This window comes from Lynx rufus, unplaced genomic scaffold (assembly GCF_022079265.1).
Source record: "Lynx rufus isolate CCGP_SWC_20201006 ecotype Redwood Valley unplaced genomic scaffold, mLynRuf1.p SCAF_3, whole genome shotgun sequence".
Taxonomy (NCBI): Eukaryota; Metazoa; Chordata; class Mammalia; order Carnivora; family Felidae; genus Lynx; species Lynx rufus.
In genome coordinates, this window is record NW_025814845.1 from 167,703,799 (window position 1) to 167,730,947 (window position 27,149).

Below are 27,149 nucleotides of genomic sequence, written 5' to 3' on the forward strand. Positions count from 1 at the left end.
CTTGCATAAACTAGTATTAAAGTGGATTTGCATTCTCAGAGCACAAGTTGGAGGGGGTTAGGTGGGAGGCATGTCAGTCTCGACTTTAAAAATTGTCCAGAGGTTATGACAAGATGGATCAAACTGGACTGAGCTGGCTGCTGTAATTACCAGTAGTCAAGATCATCATAATCAAACCAGCCTTGAACATATAAACTTCCTTTGGGGACTGCTCATATTACAGATGTCACCCCTTATAATCTCTTTGTTTTACAGAGGAGTAAATCGAGACGGAGAACTCAAAGGTGTCTTAGGCACTTCTCTGGGGCTAGTGTCTTCATGGCATTTCTTTTAAGAGGTCAGAAGATACTGGTAAACTCTAGGTGGCAATAGGATGGGGGTGGGATGGAAGCAGAGACTGCTGAAGAGGAGGAGAAGATCTCGATGGGAAAAGATACAGGCGATACAGTGACCCACTCTAAAACTCATGTGCCACAGCACTCGGAGGCACAGGCTTTAGCTGCACGGTGGTGATCAAGGGAGGAAGGCCCTCAAGTGCCAGGAAAACTCTCAAGCCAGAGTAGGGCCTGTATGGAAACGCTGTGTTCCTCTCCCCAGGGGCAAGGGGTGGAGGCCTGGGTTTAAGGGACAAGGAAAATATGTCAAGTTCCCCTTCCCTAACCGGCATCCCTTCCAGGGCTAAGATGCGTCTCAGAGTTCTTTGTCAGCCTCCCGGAGGAAAGGGGAAAACCCCGTGGGAGTCCAGCGAGGTATTGCCCCTTGCCAGGTAGAGGGAGGAGACCGCCACCGGTGGTGAGCCGAGACCCTCCCAGCCGCGTGCCTCCGGGCGGGGGGAAGGGAGGGAGGGCGGGAGGGAGAGAGAGGCCCCGCGGGGCGGGGCCGGGGGCGGGGCCGCAGGGCACCCAATCCCCTTCTTTCCCCGCCCCCTCCCCGCCCCCAGACCCCTTTCCACCAACCGAGCTCCGCGGTGGGCGGAGCCTGTCACGGCCGTCGCCCTGGGTGCGATTTTTTTCCGCCTTCTCTTCCTCCCTTTCTTTTTTTTTTTTTTCCCTTTCCTTTTTTTGTGAATGAAAAAAGGAGGTCGTGAGCGGTCCCCGGGACTGCAGCGCTAGGCGTCTTCGCGGCCGCGCCTTCGGAGCGGGCCGGGCGCGTAGCGGCGGCGGCCTCGCCCCTCTCGTCAACTGCGCGTCGCTTCCAGCCTCCGCAGCCAGAGGACCCGCGGCGGCGGCGCGGCCCAACCGCCCGAGGTCTGAGCGGCCGCGCACAGCCCACTCCGGCGTGCCTCCATGACATTGGGCGCCCGGGGCGCGGGGAGATGCTGATCCGGAAGAGGCAATGGCTGCAGTGCCGCGCGCGCGGCCGCTCCCGGCCCGCCGTCCGGCCTGGGCTGCTCTGTCAGAGTTTCTGATCTAGCGCGACCCGGGCCCGGAGCCTGTAGCAGCAGCAGCAGCAGCAGCAGCAGCAGCAGCAGCAGCAGCAGCAGCGCGGCGGCGGCGGCGCCGGCATCGTCCTAACTTGCACGCGCGGAGTGACCCCCAGACATTTCACTAAAATGAGCGTGCTTAGCAGGAAGAGATGTGTTCCTTACACTAGAAATTACCCCGTCACATGTAGTGGTGTAAGTAAATGATTAATTTCTGTTATGGCCGGGTTGCAAGCTACCTGGAAACGCGCCGCTTCGCCCTCCTGTGCCCTCCCGGCCCTATCTGCTTCCCTTCTGACATTCCCTCCGCTCCCCTTCTCCCCTTCGGTATAGCTTTGGCTGTTGGGGTCTCGGGGGGCGTGGGACTAACCTTTTCCGGGCTTTTCTAGGGAAAGGCGGATGACTTGATTGCCTTGGCGTGTCGTGGCCTTCCCCTCTCCCCATTTTTAAAATAAATTATTTTTATTTCGTGTGTGTGTGCAGAGCAGCGTGTCAGGAAAAAAGGTCCAGAGTGGTGGAAATGTTTCTGTTAAAAACCAATGGAATTTGGATGTTTTGCTCGCCGTTCCGGACATGTTTCTTTCAACCCAACTCCATTGCAGTCTGTGCATCAGAGTTCTGGCAAACTATGGGAGAGATGCTTAGCGTTGTTTGTTGATGTCTGAGAAGGCTTTTTCATGTGTTTAGGTTTGCATTTTTTGTTAATACGATCATTCAAGATCCCTTTGAGTCTTGCTGCCCATTGGATCTGCAGGAGGGATTCATCTCCCCACCTTTCCCGATATTACAATGTCAGCAACCCACTGGCAGCCTCTTTTAATTCCAAGGCCACCCTCTCTGGTCTTCTCTTCCCGATTCTCCCTTCCTATCCATCCTCCTCGATTTTTACCTTCATTTTCAGGATATTCCTCCCTTTTGCATTTTGTAAGATGCAGGATGTGGGATATTGGTTGCTAGGAGACAAGCCAGGCTCCCAGGGAGATTCTGTTGTTTCCTTGACAACCAGACTAGGGCAGCTACAGATGAACAAGCCTCCTATCAGCTGTGGGAGGGAAAGGGGGGCTTTTCTGGGCTCTGCAAAGAGTGTGTGTAGGGGTGTGGGGGTGGGACTGGGAGCCGCTGAGGGTTGTAGCTAATCTGAGCACACCTTGCCTTTTGGCCTGGCCTGAGTACAAAGATCTAGGAGAACAGTGGATAGGAGGCTGTTTGTGGAGAGAGGGACAGGGATCATGGGACAGGGTGGGGAGGGAGTATCTATGTGATTCTGGGATCACTGAAGGAGAGGAATGAATTGGGGGTTGTGATACCCAGGGCTGGATGGCAAGGAAGCCATAGTTTATGGTGGTTAGTCTAGAGGCTCGGAAAGAATGAGGATGTGGAAAAGTCTAGAGTCATTGAAGGAGAGTGCCAGGGAAACGGAAATTGAGAAGCTCATTGAATGGGTTGTATCATCATACATCAGCAATGGTACAGTAAAGTAGCAATATTCTAGAGCAAAAAAAATTACATTACTGGTGGCTTTGGCATGCTGTCTCCAGTGCAGGATCCGCCTTTAAGACGGGCCTGATTCGACTAAGAGTTTTGTCTGCTGGCTTAATTGGGCCAGTCTGTATCTTAAAAAGAGAGAGAATTACATATATAGATATGTAATCTAGCATTATATAATACCAGATTACGTAAGAAGACAAATACCTCCTTTCTGCCCAGACTCTCTTGGCACGAATTCACCACGATTTGGGAAACTTTCTTCCAAAGCCCTCATACCCATTTTCCAGAAGGGCAGACTGATGCCTAGAGAAGTGAAGTGATTTGCCCTTTCCTAGGTATGAAGTTTCCTAGAAATGAAGTCCCGCAGTCAGGACAGGGGTGGAGTGGGTGAAAATGGTAAAAATAAGGAGGAGGTCCAAGGACAAGCGGGGAAGGCTGCAGAGCGGCTGAAGAAGGGATGAGGAGAGGCTGTCCAGCCTGAGTAGCACCCAGCAGGTCTGCTGTCTAAACTCACAGCAGTGTTCCTCTCCTACTTGTTGGTTGGCTGTCCCCTACTTAACCCTCGAGGTGCATGAGGTGTGCAGGGGTATTTTTATCATAAACTCTCTGATTTTGAACTTGCATTGCTCTGCTGGTGTTCTGGCACCCTCCTCGCCTTCCAGATGCTCCTGAATTGAAGAACTGATGCCCCTCTTCCATGCCTCCCCATCCCCCCTTCTGCTTACACACCCACATGCCATCAGAACCTAAATTTGAGAAGGAAGTTCTATGGGCTAGTGGGTTTTAGTCTCCTACAGCTAATCGTATTTGTATTTGGGATTCGGTCAGTTTTGTTCTTCAATTTATGGAACAGAAACTACAGCCCGGATGATTCCTTCCCAGTTGTCTGACTTGAGACCAGGAACCATCAAAGTGGGGTTCCTGGTCCTCAGCTCAGGAGAGAGCAGGGCGGAGGCAAGGTGGTGGTTAGAATAACGGCTGCCCCTGAGGAGGGTGAGGTGGGTAGAGGAGGCAGGAGGAATCCTGCTCTGGAGAGCGGGGAGGGACTGCATGGAGACCCCTTGTTGTTTAGAGTCCAGTTCCTGTAAAATTCCAAGAAGGAGGGGGTGCTTGTCTCATTGAAAAGTCCTTGCTGCACTTTTTGCTTAGGTTGCTGAGATGTATCTACTCGCGCAAATCCAGTTGCCATCGTTACTTGGATATTTCAGTTCTGCATTCCTGCAGGCTGGCATCCAGTTACAGCCCGGCAGGAATGGAGCTGCTTTGTTGCTGCTGGTGGCCTTGCTCTCTTGCTGGATGGCTCAGCAGTGAGGGCACCTGGACTGCCTCCAGGACTCTTATGAGCTCAGCCTTCCTTGGCCTAGGAAGGAGTCCTCCAGTGTGCTCCAGCCCCCGGCTGACTTCGTGCACCCAGGGACTGTGAGCAGGCCAGTGACCTAGGTGAAACTGAGTTTCCTAATAATGCCTGCCTTGCCCAACCCCATCCCCCTCCCCTCTCCCCTTTCAGGAGAGTAGATACCACTGGGCGACTGCCACCCAAAGCCCCCTAAGCCCTCAAGCTGAGGGGCCCTTCCTGGTGACAGCTTTTAAACACTGATATGACACTTCAACTACCAAAGGGCATTCTGTTTGTTAATTTGAGCCATCCCTCTCTGTGGGTGGATAAGCCCTCCCTCTGTGCCCAACACAGAAGGAAACCGAGGCAAGCATTTGCTTGGACATTCCGGTCCAAGTTTCTGGTCCTCTGAGTCTCCCAGCAGTCCCATCACCCATGCAGCCAACTGAGCGAGCACCCTTCCAGGAGCACCAGCTGTCTGGGGGCTTCCAGCCTGAGAGCCCTCCTCTCTAGGAATGGGGAGTGTGGAAGGGGGCGTATCTCCCTTTCCCTGAGGCTGCCTGCAGGTGCTTACAGGGCACACCTGAGTACGGGTGGCCAGGCCCCCTGACCATGGAGTATACAGTCACACGCCCATGTTTATCCCCTCTGCCATCTCAAAACTGGGCCTGCAGCCGTGCGAGCCATCCAGGCAACATGACAGGCCCAGAGGAGGGGAGGGGAGGCCCACGGGCTGCCCAGGTGCGTCCAGGAGCCTCTCCAACCCAGAGGGACTGGGAAGAAAAACTCTGGCATCTCCCTGAAAGAGGCTGAGGACTAGCGTTGAAGGGGAGCCACAGACAAGCCAGGGTTTGAAAATCTACCACCAGGGAGGGAGACAGGCAAAAGTGGAGGCCAGGAGAGCTGCCACCCAGCTTTGACAAGTCCATTAAATTTTAAAGTGGCCCTACCCTCAGGCATGCTGGGAAGGGGTGGGGACCTGGCCGGGACTCTGCCTCTCTCAGCTGTTTGTTGTTCTGCTGCCTAGAGGAGGAGAGCGGATGATGAGTGCGCTTCCCAGGCGGACTCTCCTCTTCCTGGGAGAGTGGGGACAGGCCCGAGGCAGGTTCTGCCTAGGGTTCTCTCACAGGCCTCCCCCAGCCAGGAGCCCAGCGGGAGGATGGTGGCAACAGGAGGCAGACCAGTGGTTCATGTGGTGGAACCACTCCTCTAGGCCTGAATGGGCCCCCCGTTTCTTAGGCCCCACAGAACTATTGCCCAGATGGCTGCCTGCTCCTTTCTCTCCCTCTCTGCTCAAATGCTGGCAGAGGGGCCGCTCCCGGCTGAGGAGAGCCGCTGGCCCTGGCCCTCAGGGGGCTGGTGTGTGGAGCCACCTTGACCACTATGCTCCTGTTCCTCAGGTCCCAATTAATGGATTCTGACATGGATTATGAAAGGCCAAACGTAGAGACCATCAAGTGCGTTGTGGTGGGAGACAACGCGGTGGGCAAGACCAGGCTCATCTGTGCCCGGGCCTGCAATGCCACGCTCACCCAGTACCAGCTGCTTGCCACCCATGTGCCCACGGTTTGGGCCATCGACCAGTATCGGGTGTGCCAGGAGGTAAGGCTGCAACCACTTGGCTGGGGGTCCCACCCTGCGTATCTGGGCTTCTTCCCAAACCATGGCTCAGTGTCTCCAAACTCGGCCGGGCCTGTGCTCAGCTCACGGAGGCCCCCGGGGATGGGGTGGAGGCAGCTGAAGAGGAAGGAGCCCCTGGAGAAAGGTCTGAGGTGAGCCCACCCCAGCGAAGGGATCCTTAACCATCTGGGGTTTGTGTGGCCAGGCTGGTGCCTAAGACCCAAGCTTTGCCTGGGACGCAGCATCTTGTATAATCACAGCCCCCAGTAATGGGGAGCACTGAGGGGAGGGAGGCGTTGGAGGGCTGAGGGCAGAGAGGAAGAGAGAAGCTGTTGGCCAAGACTAAAATCAGAGGCTTGTTATTTGCAGCTAAAGCTGGGAACGGGGCAGGCCCCCTTCCACACCATGACAGTCGGCCCTCTTAGAGTCCCTTCCCGGCTGGCCGGCTTAGAGGCCGCTCTTGCCATTGAGTCTGCAGAGGTGGCCCCTGGATATAGTGCTGGGCAGGACACACAGACAGAGGTATTAGCTCTGTCCCTCCACCCCCATGCTGTCTGGGACCCTCAGGGCTGAGTTGGCACCAGCCTGAGCTGACTTGTGGGGGCCCCTAGAACTATTGCCCTCGATTCCCACTCCTCTCCCCTGGCCCACCCCACAGGTCCTGGAACGCTCCAGAGATGTGGTAGATGATGTCAGCGTCTCCCTCCGCCTCTGGGACACCTTTGGAGACCACCACAAAGACCGCCGCTTTGCTTATGGGAGGTAGGTAAGGCCTCTGGTTGCCTACAGGAAGCCAAGTGGGTAGGTTTTCTCTGCTTTCCCAAGGAGGGAGCAACACTGTGAAATTTAACCTGGGAGGAGGGAGCAGAGAAAACAGCATGGCAAACCCTCACAGGGGAGGCAGCCCGGGGTGGTGGAAGGAGCTGGGTTTGGAGTCAGGAGGCCAGGTTAGACTCTGAGCCCTGCTACCTATCAGCTCTGTGACTATGAGCAATTAGGGGAACTGTTCTAAATGATTTTCTCAGCCATGGTTTGTGAAATGGTAATTTCTAAACTGTAAGATAGCTGTGAGGTCAAAACGAGGGTTTTTGAAAGCTCTAAAATGCTAAGCATTCTGTGTAAAGTCATGTGAGCAGATACATATGGCAGATGTGGGACTGTAGCATAGCGGTGGGGTGGGTTGTGCGTTCTCCCTTTTTCCAGGAGCAGGTAACCTACCACTAGCTTTCTCTACCCATAACCTCACTCTGCCGCCCCCAGATCCGATGTGGTGGTTCTGTGCTTCTCCATTGCCAACCCCAATTCCCTCCACCATGTCAAGACCATGTGGTACCCAGAAATCAAGCACTTCTGCCCCCGAGCACCTGTCATCTTGGTGGGCTGCCAGCTGGACCTGCGCTATGCTGACCTGGAGGCCGTCAATAGGGCCAGGCGACCCTTGGCTAGGTGAGGGGTGTGGGTGCCCAGGGAGGGGGAAGAGGAAGACAGAGGGAGGGGGTGCATCTCCATGGCTCCCTGTTCAGCTCTGATGGAATCCACTCAGCCTCACACCTTACCCTCCGTTTGAAGCAAGCCATATAGGGGGCCAGAAAGAGTTCCCATTCATTTATTCATTCATTCATCCATCCATTCATTTATTCATTCATCTCTTATACCTTGTGTGGGTAATACTGGGCTAAGCACTATGGGAGAGAAGGTGAAAAAGAGGTAGTCTTTGCATGAAAGGGACTTATGATCATGCTGAGAGATGAACTTGATGTTTGAACATGTTAAAAACCAATGTGGAACATTGCATGCTCATTGCCAGAAGTTTCTGGCAGCGGGTGGGACGGGGGCTCTGGCAGAAGTACGGAAGCCTTCCTGCAAGAAGAGGGGATTGGAAGGGGACTTGAAGGACTAGTAAGATTTGACTAGACAGAGGAGGAAAGGGCAGGAGTGGGGCAGAGACAGATCTTGTGTAGAGAATCTCCAGCCCCCTGGAGAACAGGCAGGCTCTGGAGAGCTGCCTCTCCCTGCCCCGCCCCTCCTCTCTTCCCCCACCAACATGTTTAGTTTTCCTTCTTGAACCTCCCAGGCCCATCAAGCCCAATGAGATCCTTCCCCCAGAGAAGGGTCGGGAGGTAGCCAAGGAGCTGGGCATCCCCTACTACGAGACCAGCGTGGTGGCCCAGTTCGGCATCAAGGACGTCTTTGACAACGCCATCCGCGCCGCACTCATCTCCCGCCGGCACCTGCAGTTCTGGAAATCCCACCTCCGCAATGTGCAGCGGCCTCTGCTGCAGGCGCCCTTCTTGCCTCCCAAGCCGCCTCCCCCCATCATCGTGGTGCCAGATCCCCCCTCCAGCAGCGAGGAGTGCCCCGCCCACCTCCTGGAGGACCCGCTGTGCGCGGATGTCATACTGGTGCTGCAGGAGCGGGTGCGCATCTTTGCCCACAAGATCTACCTCTCCACCTCCTCCTCCAAGTTCTACGACCTGTTCCTCATGGACCTGAGTGAGGGGGAGCTGGGGGGCCCCTCGGGGCCAGGGGCCCCCCGCCCAGAGGACCACCGGGGTCATCCTGATCACCACTACCACCATCACCACCACCACCACCATGGCCGGGACTTCCTGCTTCGGGCGGCCAGCTTTGACGTATGCGAGAGCGTGGAGGAGGGCGGGGGCTCGGGTCCTGCTGGGCTCCGCGCCTCAACCAGCGATGGGATCTTGCGGGGCAATGGAACAGGGTATCTTCCAGGGAGGGGTCGAGTACTGTCTTCCTGGAGCCGAGCTTTTGTGAGCATCCAGGAAGAGATGGCTGAAGATCCTCTGACCTACAAATCCCGGCTGATGGTGGTGGTAAAAATGGACAACTCCATCCAGCCGGGGCCCTTCCGGGCTGTTCTCAAGTACCTGTACACCGGGGAGCTGGATGAGAACGAGCGGGACCTCATGCACATCGCCCACATTGCTGAACTGCTTGAGGTCTTTGATTTACGCATGATGGTGGCCAACATTCTCAACAATGAGGCCTTCATGAACCAAGAGATCACTAAGGCCTTCCATGTCCGTCGGACCAACCGGGTTAAGGAGTGCTTGGCAAAGGGCACCTTCTCAGGTACGGATTGTGCTTAGGAACTGACTTCCAGAAGGCAGGGAAGTTCCCTCCAGTTTGCCTTCTCAAGAGTCCAGGTTGGTCTGATTAGCATTCTGAGTCATTCATCTCAGCTGCTGATGTCCTGGAGCTGTGGTGGCTCTGCTCCTGAAGCCTAGTCCCCTAAGCCTGAGAGCTTGGTCACGTAGCACTCTACAGCCGTGGCTTCGGAAGGAAGTGGGTTGTCTGGGCACGGTGGCAATCTTTGGGGTTGGTTGTCCCACATTCTTTCACCACATCCTCACGTGATGCCTCTTCTCCTCCTGGACAGATGTGACTTTCATCCTGGATGATGGCACCATCAGCGCCCATAAGCCCCTGTTGATTTCCAGCTGTGACTGGATGGCTGCCATGTTTGGGGGGCCATTTGTGGAGAGTTCCACCAGGGAGGTAAGGCCAGGATGGGACTGGGTGGGAGGGAGAGCCAGACCTACACACTTCGCACCTGAGGCAGCTGCTATTTATTGGTACTTTCTTCGGCACCGACTGTGTGCTTGCTAACCGCTGAGTGACCAACTCCAGAGACGTTTGTGATGAGATGATTCCCATAGCCAAGGATTTTACGATATATTAGGGAATTATAGTAACATCTTCACTCTGTGGTTTAGAAGGCACTTTTGATACATTATCTCCTGTATCACCTCACACATATGGCATAGTGTTCCCACTTTATAGGGAAAGTGAGGCCCTTGAGGAGTTCAGTGTGTGGTACAAAGTTACATAAGTAGAAAGGAGAGGTTCGGACTTTGAGACTTCCAATTCCTTGGCTCTATACATTGTATTTTGCTTTCTCCCTAACACATATGAACCAACTGGAAAAAGTTCTGTGTGTCCTAAAATGAATCCATTATTTTTTTTAAGGTTTATTTTTTTATTTTTGAGAGAGAAGAGGGAGAGAGCACGCGTGTGAGAGAGCAGGGGAGGGGCAGAGAGAGGGGGGGACAGAGAAACTGAAGCAGGCTCCGTCTTGACAGCAGAGAGCCCATGTGGGGCTCGAACTCACAAACGGTGAGATCATGACCTGAGCCAAAGTTGGATGCTTCACCGACTCAGCCACCCAGGCGCCCCTTCTCTATTTTCTTTAAGCTCCCGTACCGTTAATTGTCCATCACTCAGCCTCGCAGTTAACAAGGTACAAGTTTGTGCAACCGCACGAGGTTCGGAGTATCCACACAGTTTTCTCGACTGGTCTGGGATTTCTTTCAAGTGTGGGGACTGGGTCTTGCACTTGCGCCAAATCGTCCCCACCCCCCCCCCCATCCACACTAGTCCCTCAGTAGAGCTCACCAAACACTTGAGCGAAAGACTGCACTAGGACTAACACAGCATAGCGTCCTGTGACACAGAATAGGAATTTCTTAACATTTCTGGGAAGGAAGCCCTTCCGGAAGGCTAAGTGGAGGGATTGAGATGTGAGTTGGTCTCTGAACCTTGAAGTGTGAGTGGGATTGGCTTCTGTGAGTGTGAGACCAGGCGCTCCCCGGAGCCCCAGGGGCGGCCAGCCCTGCGCACTTCTGGGTACCATAGAAGCAGCTTCAAAGCTCCAGACGATTTGCACGCCGCCTGGGGAGACTTGTGCCTGATGAGAAAGCAGTTTTTGTTGCAGCACTGCTCTGAAGAGATCCCAGGGGCCCAAAGCAGCCTCTTCAGGCAGCCAGAGAGAAGCCGATCCCACTCGCACTGCCCTCTGCAAGGCCAGGAGGGGCTGGGGTGTGGGTTCAGGTGAAAGGAAGGATTCCTTCAAACACCTTCCAAGCCAGCATGGCTTTGGAAGCATGCCAGTGAGAATCTAGGTCCCGTTAAAAGCTGTCAGAGCCCTGCTCACTGGTGCTGTCAGCACATGGGCTCCGTGCAGGGTTTTGCTCTGGGATGCAGGCCTTTGAGGGCTTCCCGAGTCGGTACAGGGGCAGCGGCGGGATGGCTGGCCAGCCTGGGGGAGCCCGGCCCGCGAGGACCAGGGCCTTTTGAGTTTCTCAGACCTGAGTTCCTCCTTCCCAAAAGCTGGACCTCACTGAGGCTCTCTGTCTTCCTTCCCCCTGCAGGTGGTGTTTCCTTACACGAGCAAGAGCTGCATGAGGGCAGTGCTGGAATACCTCTACACGGGCATGTTCACCTCCAGTCCCGACCTGGACGACATGAAGCTCATCATCTTGGCCAACCGCCTCTGCCTGCCACACTTGGTTGCCCTCACAGGTACGCGAGGATCTCCCTGGGGGAGAAGCCAGGGAAACCCCCAGAAGTCATTATTTCTTCTCTCACCTGTCTCCTCCCAAGGGACAGGCTGCTAGCACCAAGGGAATGTGTTTACACCCAGTGAAATATGTCGATGTGTATTGGGGTTTGGAGAGGACACAGATGTAAAGAAGTGAGAGAGACGTGCTTGGTGGTGTCACGTTGTAGGCTCTCCGCGAAGGGTTTTGGGCCCAACCATCTTGTCTCCGGTAGATGACAGCGCCTGGTGTTCTCCCAGCTGGATCTCACTCTGGCAAGCTCAAGTCAAGAGGAATAGAACGCAGTTCCTCACTCCCCATCCCCTCTTGGGTCCTTCTCCTCCTCCTCTGCCTTCTTTCTTTTCTCTTCTCTTCCTTCTTCTCTTCCTCCTCCTTCTCTTCCACCTTCGCTTTCTGGTTCTTCTTCCAGAAACAGACAATAAACATTGACCTGCCTAGTTCCTTGAAAAGACCATGAGAGCTCAGCTTTTAGAGAAGGCCAAATGCAGAGGTCCTCGGGATGGAGCAGGGCCTGAGGCAACAGGGACACTGAGCAGCAGGCTGTTGGGGGCCCAGGGGCTGCAGGACAGGAATGGTCCAGATGAAGGGGGTCTGGGGCCAGTGATGCAAGCAGGCAGAAGGCTCCCGTTGAGGTTGGAACTGGCATTTGTGCTGTGTTGGTGTTGGTGTTGGTGCCTGTGCTGGTGTTGATATCGGGGTTCATGTTCTTGGGCAGGTCAGGGGGCAGAGAGTAGGGCCTAAGATATTGAGCTGAGACTAAGGGAAGGACCTAGCATTAGAGCTGCTGGGGCACTGTACAGGTGATGAAGACTGGGACTTACAGATGAGGAAAACAGCAAAACCGTGATGAGAAATTAGTTATAAATAAGATGGGGCTTGGTCGTAGGAAGAAGGAAGAAGTCGCCGATCAGAATTGGAATGTTAGGGGCGCCTGGGTGGCTCAGTCGGTTAAGCGTCCGACTTCGGCTCAGGTCATGATCTCGCGGTTCGTGAGTTTGAGCCCCACATCGGGCTCTGTGCTGACAGTTCAGAGCCTGGAGCCTGCTTCAGATTCTGTGTCTCCCTCTCTCTCTGCCCCTCCCCTGCTCATGGTCTGTCTCTCTCTGTCTCTCAATGATAAATAAACGTTAAAAAAAAAAAAAAAAGAATTGGAATGTTAGTTGGGAGCCTAGTTGGAGACACAGAGGGCTTTCGGGTGGGGAGCAAGAGAGAGGCTTCTAAAGATCACAGCTGAAACAGTAAGTCCACCAGGACTGCCTGTGAAAAGAGGTGTGGTCTTCACAGAGCACAGACAGCTCCCGAACTCTTGGACCGAGTAATTCAACTTTTTTGAAAGACTATCTCCAAAGAAATGACCCAAAGGCAAAATATGTATAAAGATATTTCTGTAAGTTTGCCTTATCATGGTGGGCAATCAGAAACAAGTGAGCCATCAAAAATATTACACTGCACTGCCACATGGAAAGGCTTGTAGAAAATACCGTTGAATGACTCGTCCTGGGAAATGGCCCATAAACACTACAAAACATACAAGCATGTGTTGTGTATGTACTTGTCACGGATTAGCAGCAAGTGTTGAATGTGGTACAGTTGGTGATGCTTTATGTTTCATGAGGTATGCTTTCTATGAAGTTATTAATTCAAGCTTAAAACTTCTTATTGTTCAGTATAACACAAATACATGAACTATATGTTTAGCTTCATGAATTATTATAGACTCAAATGACCCATATCAGGAGCTAGGCCCTTGCCAGCCACAGCAGAAGCCCCCTGCCTGTCCACCCGAGTGCCGGGTCCTTCTCCCTCCTCAGGAGTAACACTTTACCTATTAGTCTTTTGTAGGGTACTTTTTATGGCCTCACTGCCTTACTCTTCATAGTTTTATCTTCTAAGTGTGCACCCTTAAACACTATAGCATGGTCTTATTTTTTATATGCCTTTTAAGTTTCTTCTAATCTAGAGGTTCCTTGTCCATGATTTTTTTCCCTCCTTGCAACTTATCTATTGGGAAAAGCCCACTGATGTTCTAGAAAATCTAGATTTCACTGATTGGTCATTTGTTCTACAGGCTAGATCAGATTCGTATTCAATTTTCTTTTGCTAAGACTACTTCATAGGTTGTTTTTGTTTTGTCTGTTTGTTAAGATTTTATTTTTAAGTAATCTCTACACCCAACGTGGCGTTCGAACTCACAACCCCAAGATCAAGAGTCACATGCTCCACTGACTGAGCCAGCCAGGTGCCCCATTTCTGTTTCTCATCAAGAAGCTTTCTCTCTTTTTGCGATGTTAGCAGCCACTGAGTGTCAATGGGTCTGCTGATTTATTAGGTGTTGTGAAATGGTAATATTCCAATTCAGGCATTCCTTCTTTATCTGTTGGAATCCTTCTAAAAGGAGAGAAGCTTCCCTCCTACTTTTTGTTTACCGAGTAGTATGGTTTCATACAGGAGGGGCAGGTGTATGTTTGACTGTTTCCTCTTCACTGACCAGATTTCAAGATACATTTGGTTCCCATCACCTTTGGAGAGTGCCCCGTTAGTTTTTATTTTGAAGGATTACTACCAGCTTTTAGATTTGAATGTACTTGATCGGTTTCAAATAATTGCAGTTACTTTATTAACGCTAAAGTACTGCACCGCACCTTTTGCCAGCAGGGATCTCTTCAAGTTGGCATCGGAGTGAGCTTTCTGGTTATGTGGAATGACAAGATGTTCCAGGTTCGTTTTGTACATTTCCTGCCCTGGACCTGGAATCAGCCATTTCTCTAAGAAGTCTGCTTCTTATAGGAAATGGTATTTCCAGGCTATAATCTGTGCATGAGGGATGCCCATTACCAATGTATCATTTCGAGCTCTTGTTTCTAGGTTTTTTTCCATGGACTGAGCTGGGAAGTATATTTTAAAGATACCTCATGAGTCTATACTGATACAGTTAAACTTCAGGATTAAGAGTGTTTACTTTTTCAATGTAAATGTTTTAACATAAAATGTAAGGTTAGTACACAATTTGTTCTAAAATCTAAATTAATACAAACACTTAGGTTTAATCCATAGTTCTAATTTGTAGTTCTTGGCAAAAGAGAGAACTCTGAGACTTACTGCCGTCTCCCGTCCGTGTCAATGGCTGGTTCCACTGGGGGCTTTTACCCTACATATATCAGACTACTGGGTGAGACATACGTAGTTTGAACAATTCTCTTACGTGATCCTGACATCCACCTTCACTCCCCATCCCCACTGCACTGGGAAAGTCTTGCTGTAATCCCAATTTCCTCACTGGTGGGAGCAGACTTAAATTGGCTATGGCCTTTCTCGGCCTGTTGGGACTTCCACCTGGCCTCATCTCTCTTTGCCCTGCAGTGGGGTCCCTGCCGGGGGGTATAAATGAGTACATATCCATTCATGTGGTTCGGCTAATTCCTGGCTGTGTGTGTCACAGAGCAGTACACAGTGACCGGGCTGATGGAAGCAACTCAGATGATGGTGGACATTGATGGAGATGTCCTTGTGTTCCTCGAACTGGCTCAGGTATGACGGCTGGGGAAGGGATCTCTCCAACATTCTTGACTCTGGGCTCTGTATGCTCATTGGCAGCGACTGGGGAAGCCTGGGAGGCGGTGGGCAGGAAGGGAGCCCATTTTTAGACTTGGTTCCCTGATTCGGCAGAGCCCGTCTCATCCTTCCTGCAAGAGGATACACTCTGACATGCCGAGAGGAGAGGCTGGCCATGGCGGGAAGGGACTGAGGCATCGTACAACCATAAGGCAGGGGAAGGAAGCCCAGTCTCGCGTGTAGACGTGGTTTCAGCCTGCCTTCGGTCATTGAGGACCCTTCCTCTAATATTAGCTGCCCACCTCCTCATCCCCATGCAAACAAGCGAAATCTCCCGCATCGGCCCTCTGAGTGTAGGAATTCTACCACCAGAAGTTAGTTGATGAGGTTGGAGTTGTGGCTCTGAGGCATTTAGATGCAGCTGGGAAGGTCAGCTCTCTAAGCCTGGGTGTCTACACCTTAGTGGAGACTGCTTTGGTCCCTGACGGGAGGAGGGGGGCATCTCTGGGGTGGGATCTAAGGAGGACGGACGCGGTAGGAAGGCACCACACACAGCTGTGGATGTCCCGGATGCTGGGGGCAGGACAGAGGTGACGTGATGGTGGTGGTGGTGCCAAAGAGCAAAGTAAATGTTTTCTTACACTTTTGCGTGGGTTTGCCTCTCGAGATGGGCCCTTTACAACTGCAGGGCCATTGCCTGTCTACACCAAAGCCGTGGCTCTGAAGACAGCACTAGGTGTCTGTGCAGACCCTGCCCTGGGGTTCCAGCACAGATGCTCTCCTGTTTATCCCCAGTTCCACTGTGCGTACCAGTTGGCCGACTGGTGTCTTCACCACATCTGCACCAATTACAACAACGTGTGCCGCAAGTTCCCGCGAGACATGAAGGCCATGTCCCCAGGTAAGCATCTCCCACAGGACCTTTGCTCCACCCGTCTGCTGAAGGGGCTTCAACCTGGGTCCAGATCTCTGACTCGACCCGAGGGCATCTGACGGCTGCCAAAGATCCTTGGGCTGAACTTGACCTTGCGGGTGGGGAGCAGCCTGCAAAGGTGTATCCAGCCAAGCAGAGGGAAGCCCAGGCAAAGGGCAGGGCAGCTGGGGACGTCGAGCAATTCACTTAACTTCTCTGGGCTTCTATTTCTCACGAGTACAAAGAGGGTGTTGGACTTTTGGTGTTTTTCAGACTTGGGTTTTTTTGTGTGTTTTTTAGTTGTTTTGGTATTTTGGTATTTCAGACTTGATTTTTTTTTTTTCCAGAGTTGGTATTTTTCAGACAAGACTCCACAATAAGAAATGCATTTTATGCTGGGAGCTGGTACACATATAAAAAACTATACAAATTGTTTTTAAATGCTGCTCATGACCCACCACGTTGATTTCACAACTTAGAAAGGGCACAGCTTGGACAACACAGGTCCTGGTATCCTCTGAGGTCCCTGCGGTCCTACCTCTGCTTAATGAATGTCTCGAAGTCCTGGCGCCTGAAAGGAATTGCCCGAGCCCCGGGGAGAGATGTTTTGGCCTCCCCAGGTTCCTGCCAGCCATTTCTTCAGGTCTCCACTGGGCACCCTCCACGCTGTGGTGCCCTCCTCCCTGCTGCCAGGCTGTCCCTGCACCCTCCCGTCCTCCTACCCTTGGTCTCTCCTTTGCACCCTTGTGGCATTTTCTGTGTAGGGCACAGCTCCAACCACATCACTGCCCTGGTCTAAACCTTGCATGCCCCCTCACGCCTTCCAGGATCAGTCTGAACCCCTCAGCCTAGCCTTTCCTTTAAAGGCTGACCCTCTTTGTACTCCTGCAGCCCTCCCTCCCGATGCTTCCCTCAGAACCCAGCTCCACCAACTGCCTGTGCCATGCCCAGCACCCTGCTGCCCTCCTCCCTCCTCATGCTCCGTCCCAGCCTAGTTCATTGCCAGGGCATGTGAAGCCCATCTGGGTGTGCCCTCTGCCTTTAAAGTGCAGCATAGTGGAAGGACCTTTTCCCAACGCTGTCGGCCCCACTGCTGGCATTGACTTTCTTCAGGAAGCCCTGCACCTGCACCGGGGGCTCTGAAGGCAGGGCTTGATACCTGGATGGGGGCCGCTGCAAGTCCCCATGGCAGTGTGGGGGCCGCTGCGGGCATCCCTTGGACACCCTCCATGCCCCAGCCCTCCTCTCTCCCCTTCTCCTGCCCTCTAACTACGGCCCTACTGTTCTGCTCCAGAAAACCAGGAGTATTTTGAGAAGCACCGGTGGCCGCCTGTCTGGTACCTAAAGGAAGAAGATCACTACCAGCGGGCACGGAAGGAACGTGAGAAGGAGGACTATCTCCACCTGAAACGGCAGCCCAAGCGGCGGTGGCTGTTCTGGAACAGTCCGTCCTCACCGTCCTCTTCTGCGGCCTCCTCGTCGTCCCCATCTTCCTCCTCGGCTGTGGTCTGAGACGCTGCCACCCTCTCCTGATCCCGCTGCTGTTCTCCCCACTCGCCTTCGCCCCTCTGCTCTTCTGCATCGCCCCCTCCACCTCCCAGGGACAAGGGGACCCGCGTAACCAGGACCCTAAGGGCAGGGCTGTTCTCACCAGCCAACACAGCTCAGCAAGAGAGGAGGGGGGCCTTGTGGATCAGGACAGGGACCCCTGCGGGGGTCTCCAGTTCCAAACAGGGCAGGAGGCGGACGATTGCTGGGAGGTGGGGAGAGCAGGGAAGGAATGGAGAGCTCTGGCATCTGACTCTGGGTTGGAGAACGCTGGCACCCGAGCGAAACTCTCCTGGCCATGAGGCTATGTGTCTTGGTCTGCGGAGGTGGCCCCCTCCCAGGACGCGGCAGCGCGCAGGGAAGGTCCTGTCTCTCTTGGCCACTTTTTTCCATCAATGGACCTGAGGGTTGCAGATGTTTTGTGGGCATTTCCGCATGGCGCCTACTCAGATCCTCACTGGAGAAGTCAGGGTAGAAATTAAGCCTTCAGCCCAACTCCAGGCTTCCACATCCTGGGGTGCAGCTGCCGAGGCCACAGGTGGAAGGCTTGCACTCTGCAGCCATCCCGCCCTCCCTAGGCGGTAGGCGTCTGGGCCTGATAAAGGATGGCAGAGACTGTTCAGAGCTTCAGGCCTCAGAGCCGTGCCTCTTGGTGCAGTGGGAAACTTCTCCCTCCCCCATCCCTCCCCACTCAGATCCTGAGGTGGGAGCCAAAGGAAACAGCTGGGACAGGGGGAGAGGAGAATGTGGGTGGTGGGGTCTGGGCGCAGCAACCCCAGGCTCTCCTGGGCTCCTCCTCCTGCCTCTGGTTAGCATGGCTTCTTAGCACGGTGGGGCCAAATTAGCAAAAACAAAAAAACAAACCCCCAAACAACAACAAAATCACCACCCACCAAAACACTTTAGCCTCTCTATTCCCTCAAAGGAAGAAAAATACAAGAAGATCCTGTATAGCTTACGCACAGGGGCCTCCATGTTTGATGACATAGAAGTTTAGGTTGTGGAATTGATTCAGTGCCTGTCAGGCAAGGACTTGTCACCGGCTGTGACTGAGGATGCCCTGGCCCTGCAGGCTTGCTCAGAGGACAGCAGAAGTTCTGACTTAACATGCTGGGATTGAGGCTTCAGGGGCAGGGGCGGGGTGGTCTCAGGGCTCAAACGTGGCATTGGACCCCTACTTTGCCCATCTTGAGAATCAGTTATCCCCCTCGACTTCAGAGAGTGACTTCACAGGATGTGAATGCGTTGGGGGTCAAAGGTCAGGGGAAAGGACACCAACTTGGAGAATAGGAGTCCCTGTAATGAAGGAGCATAGGACATAACCTCACTTAGCAGTGGTTTGGGGTAAAAGGGAAGGAGGGGGCAAAGCAAGGTCAGTCCCAGGAAGAGAGGGGCAAGACTGGAGGATTGTGGGGGTTAAGACAGCAGCTTGCAGCTCCATGGGGAAAAGCTGGGCCACAATTGACCTCTCCCTATTTTGTGATCCTGACCCATATTTCACCCCCCACACCATTTTTAGACTTAAAAGCCAGAGTCCCGCTGATGATGGGTGGAACCCTGGGGTGGGCTCCACCAGCAAGACCCTGGCTTTAGGTCTGGGATCAAGCAAACCCAGAAACCGAGGAAAAGCCTGCAACAGCTTTGTGGTGCCAAGACCTAGAGATCTGATGGTAAGTCATCAGGAGAAGGAGCAGGACGTGGCAGGTCTGGAGTGGCCGTGACCTCTGTTGTCTGAGCTGCAGACTTCTCCAGAGCCGTGGCTGCCTCCCCTTCTCTAGGCTGGCTGGCTGGCAAGCCAGACCTGTGCTCCTGCCTGCTGAGTTCTCACCCTTGGCTTCAGGGCGAGGTTGACTTGATGAGCCAATGAGCAGGGGCAGGAGGGAGTGTGCAAGGGGGGTGCAACTCTGCACCTTGGCTCTTGGAGAAGGGAGCCAGAGGTGGGGCCCGGGGCCTCCCAGGAACTCTTGATGAGAGGGAGGACAGAGACCTCACGTCCGAGGGGAGGGGAAATGGGTGTCTGCGAGCTTGCAGGGCTGAGCAGTGTGGCCCACTGATGAGGATGCAGGAAGGCCAAGGGGAGGGAAAGTCAGGGTGGCCCAGGAGGTGCAGGAAGCCCACAGCAGAGGAGCCACAGGACCACCCCAGCAACCAGGGTGGGCTCACCCCTCAGGGACCCGCTGCCTCTTCCTAGCTGCTCTGTGGGAACCCAGCAGGCCCAGGGGCAAGCCAGAGATGCCACCTGGGGAGGCTTGGGGGAGCCAGACCAGGGCTAGTGTCCTCCCAGGGGGAAGGGAGGGAGGAGGGGCTTAATTCCAGTCCCCCCGGGAGACAGGAAGGGCAAGTCACAAGAACACACCCCTGTACTTGTGTCACTCAAAGCTGCTTTAGTGGAGACTGGGAGGGTGGGGGAGAAAAAACACACACACCTCTTTTTATATAAGGTTTCATATTTAATTTGGTCATGAATTCATAAATACATGAGTATTTTGTACCTAATGGCCTTCCTTGTATTGTTTGATATTGTCCAACAACCTCTTCAAAGGTGGCACCTTCCACTGGAGAGAAGCACGAAAGAACACCAATCACTAATGAAACACGTATCAAGTGCCTATTGAGCGCCAAGTGCCATTTGGACTGGATCGGCTTCGTCCTCTGACGCAGCTTACCTTAAATGAGTAAGCATGACAAACACTGATGAGGCTAATCCTTTGGATGGGCGCTCAAGTCCTCTTGGGAAAGGGACAGGTGAGCTGAACCTTGACTGACAAAGATTCCTGGCTCCTCCTGAAGATACAGTGCCCCACACAGAAGGGACAGCAGAGGCAGGAAACACTCGTGTCTTCCAGGAAAGGGAAGGGACAGGGCGGGGCCTCTGGAAGGAAGTGGGAGAGAGACAAACAGCAAGGCCGTGAGGGTTGTGCCCCCACAGAACTCTACTAGAACACCGAGACCCTGAAAGTACCCAGACGTTCAGGCGATTCCAGTTTGGGTCCAGCCATACCAGTCTGGGGACACACAGACCTTTGAGATGGAAAAAAACAAGAGCCCCGAGCATGACCTCTATAACATCATCCCGCCACGACTGGAATATAGATATGCTGGAAGGACTAGAGAAGGAAAATGGGGCTGAAGGGTTACTCCTGTGATGTGCAGTGACACATGACATAGAACCTATTTGCCACTCAGATCTAACCCATCCCCTGCCCCCACCCCATCCATAGGTGAGGAGGCCCACGCCTGACTGCCCTCAGTGTGTTTGGGAGCACCCAAACACAGGGCTACACGTGGATACCACTTCCCCTCACTCTCCTTACTTGGAAACATCTGCCTAGCAATAACATAAATACTCATACAGCCACAAAAGTATCATGTTGAAAAGAGTGGGCACTTTAGAAGTTTCTGGTTGTCTAATCCTGGAAAGCGCTAACTGGGTATGAGGGAGCACCGAACCCACCAGTGCCATCCCTAGAAGTGGGCTTTTTCATCTTCCCCCTTTGTATTCCTCCTCATTTCATGGTGGCCTCCTCCCATTCAGGTGACTTGGGTAATCCAACTAATGAGTACATTTCAAAAGGTTCTTTATGCTCATATAAATCTATACAAAAATATAAAAACGGAAGATACACATCTTGTAGCCTTAATAGTTACACATAAATGCACACATCCGACATGACTGCATCTTACAATATAATAAATGCAAGTAAAACGTGCAACGCTGTTAAGAGGACAAAGTGCCACGAATTGAAAAGAATGCCACCCTAAAACAACTCGCAGTGCACATGCAAACTTGAGCGGGCATTCCTTGGAGATACTGCAGGTTCGCTTCCAGACCACCCCGATAAAGCGACGATCACAATAAAGCGAGTCGAATTATTTGGTTTCCCAGTGCATCCAAACTTATGTCTACACTATACTGTAGTGTATTGAAATGTGCAATAGCATTATGTCCAAAACGATGTATTCATTAAAAAATACCTTATTGCTAAAAAATGCTAACCATCATCCACGCTTCCAGCGAGTCATAATCTTTTTGCCGGTGGAGGGTCTTGTCCCTATGTCGGTGGCTGCCGACTGATCAGGGCGGTGGTTGCTGAAGGTCGGGGTGGCTGCGGCAATTCCTGAAAATAATACAATGAAATCTGCCGTGTTGATCGAGTCTTCCGATTTCCCTGCAGCCCGCGATGCTGTTTCATAGCACTTTACTCACAACAAAACTTCTTTCAAAATTGGAGTCAAGCCTCTCAAACCCTGCCGCTGCTCTATCGACTGAGTTTATGTCATGTTCTGACCCCTCTGTTGTCATTTCAAGCATCTTCACAGCATCTCCACCAGGAGTAGCTCCCACCTCAAGAAACCATAGTCTTTGCTCATCCAGAAGGAGTAACTCCTCATCCGTTCAAGTCTGCTCACGAGACGGCGGCAATTCAGTGCCATATCCAGGCTCCTCTTCCAGTCCCGGCTCTCTCGCCGTTCCCCCCGACACACACCCACAGACACCTCCGCCACCACAGTCCGGAAGCCCTCACGGTCCTCCATGGGGGCTGCGATCGAATTCTTCCAAACTTCTGTTCATGTTGCTATTTTGACCTCTTCCCGTGAGTCACGAATGATCTAAATGGCACCTAGAATGGTGACTCCTTTCCAGAAGGTTTCAATTTACTTTGCCCAGATCCATCAGAGGAATCCCTGTCTGCGGCAGCCATAGCCTTACAACATGCATTTCTTAAATAATAAGACTTGAAAGTTGAAATGACTCCTTGACCCATGGGCTGCAGAATGGATGCTGTGTGAGCAAGCACAAAGACCACGTTCACCTCGTTGTCCATCTCCATCAGCACTCATGGGTGACCCGTGCACTGTCAGCGAGCAGTGGACTTACAACACTCAGTGAGCAGAAGTGTGGTCATTCAGGCTTTGTTGTTCCATGTACAGAGCACAGGCAGAGTGGATGGATTTAGCATCATCCTTATGGGCCCTCGGCCTTCCAGAATAGTAAATGAGCACTGGCTTCACTTGAAGTCACCAGCTGCCTGTCCTTTGAAGCTTTGAAGCCAGGCATTGACTTTGCCTCTGTAGCTGTGAAAGTCCTAGGTGGCATCTTCTTCCAACAGAGGCTGCTTCACTACGTTGTAAACCTGTTGTTCAGTGTCACCATCCTCATGAATTATCTGAGCCGGATCTTCTGGAGAACCTGCGGCAGCTTCCACATCAGCTCCTGCTGCTTCGCCTTGCACCTTGATGTCACGGAGATAGCTTCTGTCCTCAGACCTCGTCAACCAACCTCTGCCAGCCTCAGACTTTTCTCCTGCAGCTTCCTCACCTCTCTCAGCCTTCACGGAATTGAAGAGAGTCAGGGCGTGCTGGATTAGGCTTTGGTTTAACAGAATGTTGTGGCTGGTTTGATCTTCTATGCAGACCACCCACGTTTTCTCAGTAACAGCAACAGGGCTGCTTTGCTGTCTTATCATTCGTGTGTTCACCGGAAAGCACTTTTAATTTCCTTCAAGAACTTTTCCTTTGCATTCACAACCTGGCTAACTGCTCGGTGCGAGAGGCCCAGCTTTTGGTCTATCTCAGCTTTCGACGTGCCTTCCTCACTAAGCTTAATCATTTCTAGCTTTTGATTTAAAGTGAGAGACATGTGACTGACACTTTCACTTCAACACTTAGAGGTCATTTTGGGGTTATTAATTGGCTTAATTTCAATAATGCTGTAAGTCAGGGAATATGGAAGTTCAAGGAGAGGAAGACAGATTGGGGAATGGCTAGCTGGTGGACCAGTCAGAAGACACACACCATTTACTAATTGAGTTCACAATCTTATATGGGTGCAATTCGTGGCACCCCAAAATAATTACAGTAATAACATCAAACATTACTGATCGTAGATCACTATAACAAAATTAGTAATAATGAAAAGGTTTTAAGTATTGCAAGAGTTATCAAAATGTGACACAGAGATACAAAGTCAGAAAATGCTGTTGAAAAACTGGTACCAATAGACTTGCTCAACTCAGGGTTGCCACAAAACTTCAGTTTGTAAAAAATGAAATATCTTTTAAGTGCAATAAAGGGAAACATGGTAGAATAAGGTATGCCTATAACTATAATCCACATAGAATCTTACTGTACACATTACCACAGTTCACTTATCACACTCAACATTTCATAAAAATTATTCCAAGCACATTGAAAAAGTTCTAGAATATTCCAAGAGCTGTATGGTTTGTTTTTTTTTAATTTAAATTTTAGTTAGCATACAGTACAATATTGGTTTCAGAAGTAGAATTCAATAATTCATCACTTCCATACAACACCCAGTGCTCATCACAACAAGTGCATTCCTTAGTACCCATCATCCATATAGCCTATCTTCCACTCACCTCCCCTCCATCAACCCTTAGTTTGTTCTCTATCATTAAGAGTCTCTTGTGGGGACTCTTGGGTGGTCCAGTTGGTTAAGCATCCAACTCTTAATTTCGACTCAGATCATGATCTCACAGCCCGTGGGTTAGAGCCCCAAGTTGGGCTTTGTGCTGGGCTCTGTGCTGATGGTGCAGAGCCTGCTTGGGAGTCTCTCTCTCTTACTCTCTGCTCTTCCCCTGCTGGTGCACATGCACTAGCCTGCTTTCTCTCTGTCTCAAAAATAAATAAACATTTTAAAAAGAGTCTCTTGTGAAGAGCTATATGGTTTTGAATTACAATTTCTTCAAGTATTCATCAAGTATCTGCTCTTTCTTCCAGGTTGGTGTCCACTTATACTTCCCCTTCAAGTAGAAAAGGCAAAAAGGGAAGCTCAGATTCTTAAAAAGTCTTTCCACTCAGGACACGGCAGAGCCTGTCCCGCCTTCTTCATAGATGCACTTTCTGGGGCCTACCAGGCAGTCCTGGATTCTCTGCAGTAGGGTGTTGATTGAAACATCCTGCCTGGTTTTGTTGAGCCAGGTCACCAGCATTTCATACAAGGCACCCTGCATGCCTAAAGAGCCCTGGCCGCAGGGATCTCATTGTCCTGGAGGTCCATCTGCCGCATGAGTAGGTTCCAGGAATTAAAGAACACAAGTTTGCAAAGTCATCAGAGATGAGTTTCAGCCTAGGTTGGGTGAAAGCCACAGAGACAGTGAGTTGGGACACATTTCAGAAAGGACAGATGATGTGCAGTCAAGCCTAGACCCAGGAGTGGAACCTAATGAGCTCCCCCTACTGGTGAGCCTGCTGTTCTGCATTCCTTATGGGCATCCCATCAGCAGAAAATCAGGCCACACTGCCTGGGCCTCACCTGAGCAGGAGGCCCTGGGGGAGTCAAGGTCAACTGATAATCCTGCCCTAAGGCAGGGCTGATTGCCCATCTGGGAGGATAGATGGCTTATGGAGTGAGAAAGCAGAATGTGGTAAGAGTCAGAGGGTAGGACAGCCTGTGGGAGCAACAGGTCCTCAAAGGAGGGAAACTACATGGATCATGAGAGGGAGGTCCCAGGACTGCACCGGCACCTGTGCACAGAGCTGACACCACACTCTGAACCTGTGCTAAAGGACGCTCAGCACCCCTGCCTGACACCTTCCATGCTCCAGAGTGCAGGGCTGTAGGGTGAAGGTGTTTCACAAGCACGAGGAAGGACATGGCTCAGCATGGCCAACTGGCCTGGGGGCTGGTCCCAATGGGCCAGGTGCCCTCATACAGCCAGCCAGAGCCCCCAGGCCACTTTAGAGAGCCAGGGTCAGTGCAGGACAGATGAGGCCTGCATCCACCCAGGACCTTATTGTGGGCAGCAAGCAGATCCTGACAGTCTCATGCCAACGGGTCCTGGAGAAACTAACTCACTCTGTCTGTGCACTTGGGGTCCACTTCACAGCCTAGAAGACAGGGGGCATTCACCTTAGCAGAGGGGAGGGCCCTCTCTGCCTCATCTCTCTCCACAAGGATGGTAGGAGGACATGGTATGGGCTGGGGCCTCAGACACTGAACAAGGAGCCCCTGGGACCTGGTGACAGGGAGGGGCATTCCAACTCTGGTGAACGCTTAGGGAGGGGAGAGAAAAGGGGGGGAGGGATGAAGTGAAAATAAACACAAAATCTCTGTTGGTTTCTGCTCTGACCAAAGCTGTATAAGCCCCCGACCCTTTCCTCCTGACTCTTGCCACTCATTCAAGATACTGACTACCTCTCTGTCCCAGCTGGGGGCCCTGAAGACCTGAGGAACCAGCTTGCCATCCTGGATGTGGTCGGGGAGCTAAGGTGAGCATGAACCTGAGACAGGGCTGGTGGTGGGCAGCCTCAGGCCAGTGGTCACTGGCTCCCCACGGGCCAGGTACTGGACTCTTGATTGACACACTTGAGGTTGCTCCTGAGGGTGCAGGGACTGTCCTGCACCATCCCATCGGGCACCTGGGTACAGGCACAGGGAGGGGATCCGCAAGGGAAGGCTGGAAAGCTGAGGAGGAAGGGGGAGCAAGCTCCAGGGGCCCAGTGTCCCTGACAAGAGAGTGGGGGAAGAACAGCCTGGAGGGCCGGGTCCCCTCACTCCCCCTGTTTGGGTGGGGAGGGATCTGGGCCTGCGCGCTTCAATCCCTAGGGCCCTGTTAAGTGTTCAGAGTTGCACCTTCAGGAGCTGGGCTTCCTTTCAAGACCTACATGGAGCTTCCCTGGGCTGTAGGGGGGCCCCTGTGAAGGGGAATCTCTCCAGGTCAGGGATCAGAAGCCCCTTTGTTCCCAAGCTGAACCCCATCGTCCAGTCAGCCTTAGTGCAGGAATTTCTTGTCCCCCACCCGTTGACTGTTCCTACAATCACAGCCAGAAATGCAGTGTCAGAGAAGAACAATTACACTTTGCCCCTGAATCCAAAAAGTGGGGAAGAGACGCATCTTAAAGAGGGAAGGGGGCCTGGGATGAGGAAACTTTGGGAGCTACAAGCTTGGTCCTACTATGACTTTGTAGGCTGTGGCCACGTTTGTCCTCGTCGGCCTTCTCTTGAATAATGAAGTGTTAAAAATGAATCTTATGATTGAATTGAAATAAAGATGAACATAAACCAGGTCATACTCTATTCAATTTTTTGCTTCATATTTCAAAAAGAAATAAATCATCAAGTGCCCTAAGAAGCGGTCTACTGTGCCCAGTGGAAAACTCAACTGGCCAGGAGGAAAAGGTGCTGAGGAGGTGTGGGAAGGTGCCACTGCTGGGGGCAGTGTGGGGCCATGCAAAAAAAAAAAAAAAAATGGACAGACAGGGACCACTGCAGGCTCAGGGAACAGGGAGGTGCTGAGGGGATGGCAGGGCTGCATGAAACCAGGATGGAGAAAGGGGTACAAGGAAACTCGGGTCTTCTGTGGGTTAAGAGCCCCCGAGGCCCCCACATCTCACCTAGTGAGGCACTTCTGACAGAACTCAGGAGAATCTTTTCCAAGAAGAGTAACCAGGTTTGCATGGACACTCCATGCCTGTGGTCCTGCTGCATGGATTTAACCGTCTCATCTAGAGACAAGGGATAAATATTTGGTGATATGTTTCCCTCACGACCCTCAATCCTTCATCACCACTCAAACCCTCTTCCACTCAGCTTGACTCAGTTGACCAAGTAATTTGAGGGAGCCATTTTCTGCAGCAACATACATGGGGCACACAAAGGACAGCCACCACTCACCTGTCACTAACAGATGTATAAAAAGTACGACTCTTCATTATTTATTACATCAGGATTGGGGTGAAGAATCTGTTAGATCACAGGATCGGTAGCAAGAGATGGGGCTCCAGCTGGAAACGAGCCCTTGGGTGGCTTCCCCAAGCCCAGCCCTACTGGAGAGGCACAGGGCCCTGGGCTGTGAAGGCAGAGAGAGCCCCGAGCACAAGGCATGGGGCTAAGTGGGGCCTGGCCCAGGCCCAGGCCCAGCTCATGGCTCAAACCTAGCA

General features: G+C 52.3%; 1 protein-coding gene across 1 annotated transcript; it reads left to right on the top strand.

Annotated features, from left to right (window-relative positions):
• Positions 1-1,084: 1,084 nt before the first annotated feature.
• RHOBTB2 (Rho related BTB domain containing 2) lies at positions 1,085-18,088 on the top strand. The gene is made up of 10 exons (XM_047091870.1): positions 1,085-1,618; positions 5,648-5,849; positions 6,526-6,629; positions 7,128-7,313; positions 7,942-8,963; positions 9,271-9,389; positions 11,042-11,192; positions 14,670-14,758; positions 15,578-15,683; positions 16,990-18,088. The coding sequence occupies exons 2-10, from the start codon at positions 5,658-5,660 to the stop codon at positions 17,205-17,207; spliced, it is 2,187 nt and encodes a 728-aa protein (XP_046947826.1). The 5' UTR covers positions 1,085-1,618; positions 5,648-5,657; the 3' UTR covers positions 17,208-18,088.
• Positions 18,089-27,149: the final 9,061 nt, after the last annotated feature.

Excerpts from the sequence above, each read along its gene's own strand:
- RHOBTB2 (XM_047091870.1), top strand. The coding sequence starts at position 5,658 with ATGGATTCTGACATGGATTATGAAAGGCCAAACGTAGAGACCATCAAG. Across the intron at positions 6,630-7,127 it reads CGCCGCTTTGCTTATGGGAG|ATCCGATGTGGTGGTTCTGT; the intron begins GTAGGTAAGGCC and ends TGCCGCCCCCAG. Across the intron at positions 15,684-16,989 it reads CATGAAGGCCATGTCCCCAG|AAAACCAGGAGTATTTTGAG; the intron begins GTAAGCATCTCC and ends GTTCTGCTCCAG.